Here is an 11,671-nt window from a genome sequence, read left to right as displayed (position 1 = left end):
AAACACTTAGCAACAGTTGTGCCAAAACCTTCAAAATGATGCTAGGAACGGTTATATTACGGGACGATTATGTAATGAACAAATTACGATATAATCGGCAATTAAACAAATAAGAACCCTGCTTGCAATGAATCAGAGTAACGTACTATGGGGTTTGCATCCATACAAGAGGAACCAGTATTGAATTTCCTTGTAGATACGATAGGTGTCTATATTACCAATAGTTTATTCGTCACATTCCGCAGACATTTTGCTTTTTCCATTACTCAGTAGTCCTACCATAACAATAGGTTAATTCATTCAGTCCTCTGCACTAATTTAATCATGTTCCTGATTAAAGTATTGTGTGAAGCAAGAAAAACACGAACTAGAGTTCAACGCCCTTTATTTCCCACTCGATCTGTCGCAACAAATAATAACCCTGCATCCAAGGGATCAGTGTAACGTAGTATGGAGGTTCCTTCCATACAAGGGGAACCAGTAATGTATTTCCTTGCAGATACGATAGGTGTATATATTACTAACACTAATCTTTTGGGACAATGTTGAAACAGGCAATGTATAAGATAAAGTTGTTTAATTTTCATCTCTGTGTTGAGCAAGTTAGTGAGTTAACTTATTCCTATGTTGACTCCCCATACTAGGTTTGATAGTTATGTCTTGTCACTGTTCAGAACAGAAAGCTATCTTCGGATCAGGTCAACTTTGCCATTTCTTAAAATATGGAAATGAATGTGTACAATATAAAAGGTAATTCTTTCGCAAATCCTATACATGCCATTTTAAATATCACAACACGTCGCTTTTATAATTTATATTTTGAGTTCAAATTGGGAAAAGTGTCACGCAGCATCTGCAATCTTCCGAACCATTCACATCTCAAGCAAGACCAACATTTTGTCCCCTCAACCCTAACTTAGTCTCTGTCAGCCATATGTTAATGAGGTGATCTTAGTCTGCATGAAAAGTGTATGCCCAGTCTAGATACTCAATTTCTGATCAAATTAAGCACGTGTTTACTTAACTGTGTTTTGTCATCAAAACGCTGAAAGAACTGAACAATTGATTTGCTGAGTTCATTCTAAAACATATTGTGATTGGAGTTTTTCTAAGTAATGTGTTATGCGCTCGTATCATGCTCTATAATAGATTATAATAGTATGCATTCATCAGTCAAGGACTCTAAGATCTGAGTCCTTTGGGCGTTATTTCTATTCTAATTTTGAATTATATTGCTAAAATGGTTCACATCATAAAGTTCTTGCATCAAATAGTTTATCAACAAGATTTAGATAAATTACTTCTTTTACCTCTGGAAACGATTCCCGTCAGGCTTTGACAAAAGTGATACAAGTGACATTAAATAAAGTTTGAGGATTACATCAGGTGGTGTTTGTACAATACTATGCGTGAACATTATAAGATCATAGCATGCTTTTGCTGAAGGGTCCAAAGATCTTACTTATGGTTATAATCGCTCAAAAACTGTATCAACAGCATAAACGATATAGGAAACATTTTCTTGGCATACTATGTAACAGTACAAGTTTGCAGCAAAGTGAGGCCATCAAAGCATTATGTAAACTATAAGGATGACTGTACGTGATTTCAAATAGCGTTATTGACTTTCAATTCTAAAAAAGAATAACATAAGAGTAAAATATGAACTGATAACGTTAGAGTTCGTCGTCAAAGAAAATTTAAATTTGATGAATAGAATTCCTTAACTGTTTGTTCTTTTCAAAAATTATATAAATTCCAATTAATTTGATCAATGCATAATTATCTTAAAGTACAATCTCATATATATATATATATATATATATATATATATATATATATATATATATATATATATATATATATATACTTACTCTTTTCCCTTCCTGTACTTCAACCTGGAAAAAAATAAATATTAGAAAAAGTGAAAAAACTTCATTTAGTCTGTTTTAAAACAGGGTAGATATGCATGTAAATATTCTAGTATATCAATGTAGTGCCTGCATTACTTGGAATGAGTATTCTACAGTAGTTGATATTTGAACAAATTTACTAAAAGCGTATCTCGTATTTAAGTGTCTGTAATTTAACTTTGCAGCTTCACTTTATCATGAAAAGATGACAATGAATGTATTTTAAAAGTTTCTTTTCCTAAACGTTTACGATAGTAGTGCTGCTACGGGTATTGATCCCTATTTTGCTAATTCGGGTACAAGGTACTAAATCAAACAGCCAACTAAATGTTGGCAAAACGCGTCCATGTTACTTTTGTGAAATGTGACATTTCTAAGCGTCATGTAGTTTTGACCATATGCGGGAACATCTGATCTCATAGACACTTTATCTTGTATTTAAAATAAACTCAATACAATGTTGCAAACAGAAAAAAAACAATCAAATAAGCGGATTTACTTTTACTGAGGCTTAGAAGATCACGTTTTCATTTACGCGTAACAAAAATCAAAAGGGTTATTTCTCACTCGATCTGTAACGCCTCTCACAAGGTTCATAAACGCCTGTTATCCTTCACATACTATGTACAACAATAATCATTGAACAATGTGAGCTTTTGGTGATTCACACTCCATAATTCCAAATAAACAAGAGCATTGCAAGGTTGCAGCTCAACTTGATTATTTTTAAATTTGAATTGTTTTCTTTATTCCACCAATCATGATTTATCTCAACTGAAATTACTTAAATCGATATCAAAATAGAAAATATTTCATATTCATCAATAATTCGTAGATGTTGAACACGATATTTCTCGTACACTTCCTTTAAACATATCAACAATACCGAAAACAGATGCTAAAATACCGATAGTAATAACTCTTTTAACAGACGATGATACCATGAACACGGTACGATATATTCTATTAATAAAACAAATTAAAATCATGCAAGGCATCACTTAAATGTAGTATATGGGGTTTGGCATGCACAGAAAGGAAGACAGTATTTTATGTCCTTGCAGATACGATAACTGTATATATTATCAACAGTTTATACATCCAAATGCGCTCAGAAATGGTATCTGTTCCATTAACTAATAATCCTAATATAACAACAGATTCATTCATCGAGTTCCGTTAAAATTTAAAGAATCTCTTAATTAACGTCTAGTGTGAAGTAAGATATCGAAAGCACAACATATGTTTTGGAAAACAATTATCATTAACGAAGACGTTTAGGTTTTGGTACCTCACACTAATTGCTCTCAAAAAAAATGGCATCAAAAAGCCTCGGATGAGCTGTATTTTGTTAGACTATGCAGTGATTTGCAGAGATTTATTGTTCAATGCTAAATATCTCTAGCTTATATTTACCGTATAACAAAAATCATAACAATTTCAGATATTATATGATTTAGGAAGCAATGTGAACCATACCGGAACGGTCGATATCCAATGAAGAATTATTGATATCATTCAACAGCTTTCGCTTTTGGTACCTTACACAAACTGTTTGCTAATACTCAAGAGGATCAAAACGTTTCGGCTTAATCTGATTCTTTTAAACTTTGTACTGCATTATTTTATTCCACCAACCATGATTTGTTTCAATTGAATTTACTTACCCGTCTCTGAAAAGAGAAAATATTTTATATTAATCAATACTTCATAGATGTTCAATTCAATATTTCTCTAGAACATATGCATAGTTTAAAAATAGGAACGATACCGACAAAAGATGCTAAAATACCGATAGTAATAACTCTTATAATAGATGATGATACCATGAAGAAGGTACGATATATTCTATCACTAAAACAAACTAAAAGCCCGTATACAAGACATAACTGAAATGTAGTATACCAGGTTTCGCGTGCACAGAAATGGAGACAGTATTTATTTTCTTCCAGATACGATAATCGCATATCTAACCAACAGGTTATTCGGTTGATTCATCCACTCATCCGTTCAAATTTAACGGAACTCATGATTAACGTACTGTGTAAAGTGACAAAAGAAAACACCAACTGAACATCAGTTATCTGTATTCCCCACTCGATTTAAACCCCTTCTCTGAATGTACATACATACCTATTATATTTCCTTTAGTATGGGCAACAATTATCATTGAATACCTTGAGCGTTTTCTACTTCACACTGTACAGTTGCACAGTATATGCTGATCTCTGATGTATATCATAACAATTTCAGAAATTACGGAATTCTTACAAGCTAATGTAATACACAAGAGTAGTAGCCATCTAATGGACAACACTTATTGTGGACAAAAATTATCATCGCTGTGCAACCTCAGTTTTTGTCGCTTCACACTCACTGAATCAAATAATGAAAAGTATCGAATACGCTGAGCTGGACTTTACTATGTTAGAAAATGCACTATTTTACTTTATTCCACAGACCATGGTATATTTAAATTGAAATTACTTATTACTAGCTGAAATGACCGGAAATTTTAAATATTTAATAAATTTCATATTAAAAAATAATTCATAGTTGTTCAATGCAAAATATGTACATAGGCCGTACACCGGATTCAAACTAAGGAACAAATGGGGCACAATCTACTAAAATACACACAGCAAAGATTATCGTGCAAAATGATGAAACAGTGAAACATTTCTGATATATGTTAACACTAAAATGAATCAGTACCATCTAGACCGACATCTGATATATCAAAAGAATTTCAGAAATTATATAATTTGGGCAATGTTGTGTGATACATAGGCCGATGTGGAACTGAAAACACGTGTTATAGAAAAGATATATTGTCATTGAACAACCATAGCTTTTCGTACTTCACACTAACTGCTTCTAAATAATAAAGAGCGTCAAACCCTTGCGGCTCAACTTGATTATATTAACATAAATACTGCTTTACCTTATTCCACCAATCATGATTCATCTCAGTTGAGCTACTTACCTCATTCTGAAAAGAGGAAACATTTCATATTAAACATTTCTTCATAGATGTTCAATACAATACTTCTCTAGAACGTATACTTGCTTTAAAGCCATCAACAATTACGACAAAAGATGCTAAAATGAGGAGAGCAACGGTCCTTGTTCAAGTCGATGATACCATGAAAGTATATTCTAACAATGAAACAAATTAGAACTCCATACGCATGGAATCACTGTAATATAGTACAGGGGCTTTCGCATGCTTAGAAAAAACGTATACCTACTTTAAACATTCCAAACAATGCGACGAACGCTGCCACTAGAAATGACTTCTAACAGTATGATGATACAACGCATAGATTGCAATATATTATATCACCGAAAACAAAGCAAAACCCGCATGCACGGAATCACTGGATTGTACTATAAGGGTTTCGCATTGTATATATTACCAACAGTTATTTCAAAATTTGATTCAGTTTTCCATTAACTAATAGTCCTAATATAACTTCTTCCAGTGCTCCGTTCAGATTTAACGAAGCCCATTATTAACGTACTGCGTGAAACAAGAACAACATGAACTGAATGTCATGTTATTTTTTTTTTCCACGCGATCTGTACCGGCTTTCTGAATGTACATTAATATCTATTATCTTTCACTTACTATGTACAACAAGTATCATTGAACAAGTCGAGTTTTGATACCTCACACCCACTACTTTCAAATAACAAATAGCGTCATACTGTTGCACATCAACTCGGTGACTTACAAATATCTACTGATTTACTTTATTCCAACAACCTTGATTTATCTAAATTGAAATTATATACCTCATTTTGAAATAAAATTCTGTTTTATATTCGTCAGTACTTCATAGATCCTGAACACAATTTTTTCTTTTAGCTTAATTTATATCCACAATTTAGCAAAAGGCTGATACATGCAATTTTCATTTAAAATTTAAAGTTTATGATTAAAGTATTGAGTGGGGAGAGAAAAGAGGAAGTGCTCGACAGTGACTTTGTGTCACTAGATATCTAGTGCCTCTCTGAATCTGGATAAATATGTTTTATCTTTCATAAATTCTCTATCAATCAACAACGTATCTTTACTCTGTATTTGCACATTCTTCTCTGGTATCTGATATATATCGTAGGAACGTCGTACATTGTATATTTTGAACAATGTTGTGCAATATAAGAATAGAATCGGCTGAACACGACTACGTTAGACAATACACTGCTTTACTTTATACCACAGAATATGGTTTATCTAAATCGAAATATTATTACCATTGACTTAAATGACAAGATTCATATTAAGGACTACTTCAAAGGTGTTGCATGCAAAATATATTTAGAACGTATATCCTTTTAATAATTTTAATAAAAACTTCTCAAACAATACATAAACTGGCTTAATCATATAGTTGCACCTTCAATGCTTATATCTAATACATGTCATCAGAACTTAAGTAATTATATAATTGCAATACATCTAAAAAGATTGATACCTCACACTAACTGCTTATCAGTAATCAAGAGCATCAAAAGTCTCGACTGTACTTCTTTTATGTTACAATATGCACTCCATTTCTTCATAACATAAACCATGTTTTATCTCAACTGAAAACACTTACCGCATTTTGAAATGAAAATAGTTTTTCATTTTAGTGAATAATTCATAGATGTTTGACAATCTCTAAAACGTATATTTACTTAAACGGTTAAAACTTCTGAATCAATGCTACGGAATCAAATAACATTTTGATGTTTATGATTATAATACAGCATAATGATACCATGAGAAAATTACGACATATTCCATCACTATAACAAGCCTGCGTATTTGCATGTAAGGAAGCACTGTAAAATGCAATAAGGACTTTCGCGTTAATAGAAAGGGAGCCACTATCGCATTTCCTTAGTCATGCAATATTAGTAAATATTTCAAACAACTTTTTCAAACATATTTGCTGCCGACATTTCCTCTTTTAAAGTCGTTTATATCCCTAATCTAAGCAAAACACAATTCGCTGAAGAGTTCTTTTCCTATATGTGTTGATGAATAATTTGAGGAACGCATCTTTTATTGAATAATTTGAGTCATAATGTCATCAGATTCCAACATGCTGAATATAATACGGGTCTTCGCAAGCCCAGAAAGGGAACAAACATCGCATTTCCTCCCACAGAGGATAATCTGATAGATTTGCAACAATTTATTCAACACATACACACACACACACACACATAAATATATATATATATATATATATATATATATATATATATATATATATATATATATATATATATATATATATATATATATATATATATATATATATATATATATATATATATATATACTGCTTTATAGTACTGTATTATGCGCATCAAGAGGTAGCTCAATCGAAATTAGTAATATGTTTCTGAAATAAAAATAATTATTTCATATTAGTGAATATTGTATAGATATCCAATATAAACTCCATAGAACTAGTACCGAAAACGTAGGAACAGTTGCGCCAAAATCTTCAAGTTGATGCTAGGAACGATTATATTACGGGACGATGATATCATGAATAAATTACGATATAATCGGCAACCAAAACAAATAATAACCCTGCATCCAAGGGATCAGTGTAACCTAGTATGGGGGTTGCTTCCATACAAGGGGAACCAGTATTGTATTTCCTTGCAGATACGATACCTGTATATATTACCAACACTTTATTCGCCCAAATGCGAGCATAAATCTTTCCATTAACATGAATGAGCGTATACCAACATTAAACATAGCAATAATAAACGACGAAATTATATAACATAGGCAATGTTGTGTAACACACAGGCCAATGTGGAATTGAATACACGTGTTAGAGAAAAATATATTGTCATTGAACAACCGGAGCCTTGGTACTTCACACTAACTACTTCCTATTAATCAAGGGCATCGAACCCTTGCGGCCGAAATTGATTATTTTAAAATATATCCTTGCATCCTTTATTCTACCAATCATGATTCATCTCAATTGAAACTACTTACGTAAACCTGATGATATAATTATACAGTTCCTTCACCATATTAAGCATATTTCTCGCAGACGTTTTATATTTTCCATTAACTTGTGTCACCAATATAACAATAATGTAATTCATCCAGTCATCTTTCCAAATATAAAGACAGCCATGAGTATGTATTTACTGGAGCAAGCAAACGACGAAATCGACATCAGTGACATTTATCTCCCACTCGATTTCTAACGCCGACCTGAATGAAGATTACTACGTATCTTATTTCATAAATTCTCAAGATACTCTATGTTCGCTACAGTTCTACAATCCCTAATATCATATACTAGATATAATATGAAGGTCACTACTTATATCATTTGACCATAGGAGTCCAATATACTTGAGTGCACGCCATCTAGTCGTCAACACTTACTATGGTCAATACCTATTATCATCTCTTTATTATCGTACTTCACACTAATTGCTACCAAACAATCAAGAGTATTAAAACGTTTTGGCTGAACTTGATTATTTTAAAATGTATATATAATGCTTTGTACTGTATTCTATGCAACTTGAGTTATCTCAATTGAAATTACATACGTCTACCTGAAATAAAAATAATTGTTTCATATTAGTGAATACTGTATAGATATCCAATATAAACTCCATAGAACTAATACCAAAAACCTAGCAACAGTTGTGCCAAAACCTTCAAAATGATGCTAGGAACGATTATATTACGGGACGATTATGTAATGAACAAATTACGATATAATCGGCAACCAAAACAAATAATAACCATGCATCCAAGGGACTAGTGTAACCTAGTATGGGGGTTGCTTCCATACAAAGGGAACCAGTATTTTATTTTCTTGCAGATACGATAAGTGAATATATTACCAACACTTTATTTGTCCAAATGCGAGCATAAACCTTTCCATTAATATGAATGAGCGTATACCAACATTAAACATAGCAATAATAAACGATGGAAGCTACCAAAATGTTGATAAGAAACGGCTTTCTGACAGTATGATGATACCATGCAAGCATTACAATATATTCTCTCACCAAAACATATTAAAACATTGCATTAAAGGAATTACTGTAATGTAGTATAGGGGGTTTTGCATGCCTAGAAAGGGAGCCAGTATTCTGTGCCTTCCAAGTCATAAGAACTTCGTACATACATGGTTTGGACAATGTTTTGTAATATACAGAAGTGACAAATACCGAGAGCACATTATCTTTCTTTTTTAAAAACCTAATGAGAAGTATCGAATTCTATCGACCAAACACGACTCTGATAGATACATAATTGCTTTCATTTATACAAGAGAACGTGGTTTATCTCAATTGAAATTATTTTTTCCTTTGACAGCAATGAAATTACATTTTTCATATTAGTGACCAATTCATAGTTGTTTAATACAAAATATTTTAACACTTACACCCTTTTCAAACTTGGGAACACTTAGTAAACCACCTGCTAAATAACTTACAGTAAAGATGATCTTACACAATCATGAATACTATTGTGACAAAAGCTGATACAATGTCGTTTGCAAGGATTCTCGTACTGTATGATCAAACCATGTAAGCATTAAAATATTTCTAATATCAAAACAAACAAACAAACCCTCATGGAAGCAATCACTCTAATATAGTGTGGTGGATTCGCATGCACGGAAAGGGATCCAGTATTTTATTTCCTTCCAATTTAACGAAACTCCTGACTAACGTACTGTGTGAAGTGAAACACAACCCTACTTGAACATCAGTTATCTTTATTCCCCACTAGATCTCTAGCCCTTCTCCGAATATATTATATACGTACTTATTACATTTCTTTTATTAAACGAAACAATTTTCATTGAACACCTTCAGCATTTGCTACATCACACTGTACGGTTGCACATTCAATTCTGGTCTCTGATATATATCATAAGAATTTCAACAATTACGGAATTTGAATAAACTAATACAATATAACTGCTTATACCTGCGTAAGTATATTTATTAGTGGTGTGAGGAGGTTTGGTCTACTTTTTACCTTACTCTGTTATAACAGTGAACAAAACCAGGAAGGGTCAACTGAAACTAATGCAATATAAAAGAGAAGTGGCCATTTCATGGACATCACATGTTGTGAATAAATATTATCGTCGCTGACCAAACTCCAAATTAACGAAACTCCTGATTAACGTAATGTGTGAAGCGAAACACAACACCAGCTGAGCATCATTTATCTTTCTTCTCCACTCGATTTCTAGCCTTCTCCAAATATAATATATATATATATATATATATATATATATATATATATATATATATATATATATATATATATATATATATATATATATATATATGTACTTATTATATTTCTTTTATTAAACGCAACAATTGTCATTGAACAACTTGAGCGTTTGCTACATCACACTGTACGGTTGCACATTTAATTCTGGTCTCTGATATATATCATAAGTATTTCAAAAATTACGGAAATCGAATAAACCAATCCAATATACAAGAGTAGTGGCTATTTCATGGACATCACATGTTGTGGATAAAAATTATCGTCGCTGACCAATTTTACTTTATTCGACAGAAAATGGTATGTTTAAATTGAAATTACTTACCAATTCCTGAAATGAAATCAAATTTTAAATGTTTAATAAATTTCGTCTCAGAGAATAATTCATAGTTATCCAATACAAAAAAAAAACATATATCCAGTACACCAGTTTCAAACATAGGAACAGATGGGACAAGATTTATTAAAATACACACAGCAAAGATTATCGTACAAAAGGATGAAACATTGAGAAAATTCTAATATATTATATCACTAAAATGAATCCGCACCTTCTAGGCCGACATCTGATATAAATCAAAATAATTTCAGAAATTATATAACATAGGCTTGGTTGTGTAACACACAAGCCAATGTGGAATTGAATGCACATCTTAGAGAAAAATATATTCTCATTGAACAATCGGAGCTTTGGTACTTCACACTAACTACTTCCAATTAATCAAGGGCATCGAACCCTTGCGGCCGAAATTGATTATTTTAAAATATATCCTGGCATCCTTTATTCTACCAATCATGATTCATCTCAATTGAAACTACTTACGTAAACCTGATGATATAATTATACAGTTCCTTCACCATATTAAGCATATTTCTCGCAGACGTTTTATATTTTCCATTAACTTGTGTCACCAATATAACAATAATGTAATTCATCCAGTCATCTTTTCAAATATAAAGACAGCCATGAGTATGTATTTACGGGAGCAAGCAAACGACGAAATCGACATCAGTGACATTTATCTCTACACTCTATTTCTAACGCCGACCTGAATGAAGATTACTACGTACCTTATTTCATTAATTCTCAAGATACTCTATGTTCGCTACAGTTCTACAATCCCTAATATCATATACTAGATATAATATGAAGGTCACTACATATATCATTTGACCATAGTAGTCCAATATACTTCAGTTGACGCCATCTAGTCGTCAACACTTACTATGGTCAATACTTATTGGCATCTCTTTATTATGGTACTTCACACTAATTGCTACCAAACATAATGCTTTGTACTGTATTATATGCAACTTGAATTTTCTCAATTGAAATTACTTATGTCTTCCTGAAATAAAAATAATTATTTCATATTAGTGAATACTGTATAGATATCCAATATAAACTCCATAGAACTAATACCAAAAACTTAGCAACACTTGCGCCAAA

At 32.0% G+C, this 11,671-nt stretch overlaps 1 protein-coding gene across 1 annotated transcript in view; it reads right to left on the bottom strand.

Annotated features, from left to right (window-relative positions):
• Positions 1-1,628: 1,628 nt before the first annotated feature.
• LOC149784044 (E3 ubiquitin-protein ligase TRIM45-like) overlaps positions 1,629-11,671 on the bottom strand; it is a 69,757-nt gene continuing 59,714 nt past the window's right edge. Inside the window, exons 16-20 of the mRNA XM_089932938.1 lie at positions 10,547-10,552; positions 4,900-4,905; positions 3,581-3,586; positions 1,875-1,898; positions 1,629-1,634 (exon numbers count right to left, since the gene is read on the bottom strand). Of these exons, the coding sequence (XP_089789064.1) occupies positions 1,629-1,634; positions 1,875-1,898; positions 3,581-3,586; positions 4,900-4,905; positions 10,547-10,552 (48 nt within the window). The remainder of the gene's footprint in view (positions 1,635-1,874; positions 1,899-3,580; positions 3,587-4,899; positions 4,906-10,546; positions 10,553-11,671) is intronic.

The sequence above is a fragment of the Sinohyriopsis cumingii genome, chromosome 14, assembly GCF_028554795.1.
Source record: "Sinohyriopsis cumingii isolate HCF-2022 chromosome 14, ASM2855479v2, whole genome shotgun sequence".
Classification (NCBI taxonomy): Eukaryota; Metazoa; Mollusca; class Bivalvia; order Unionida; family Unionidae; genus Sinohyriopsis; species Sinohyriopsis cumingii.
Note: the sequence above shows the minus strand (reverse complement) of the source record. Positions and strands in the feature narration are given on the sequence as shown.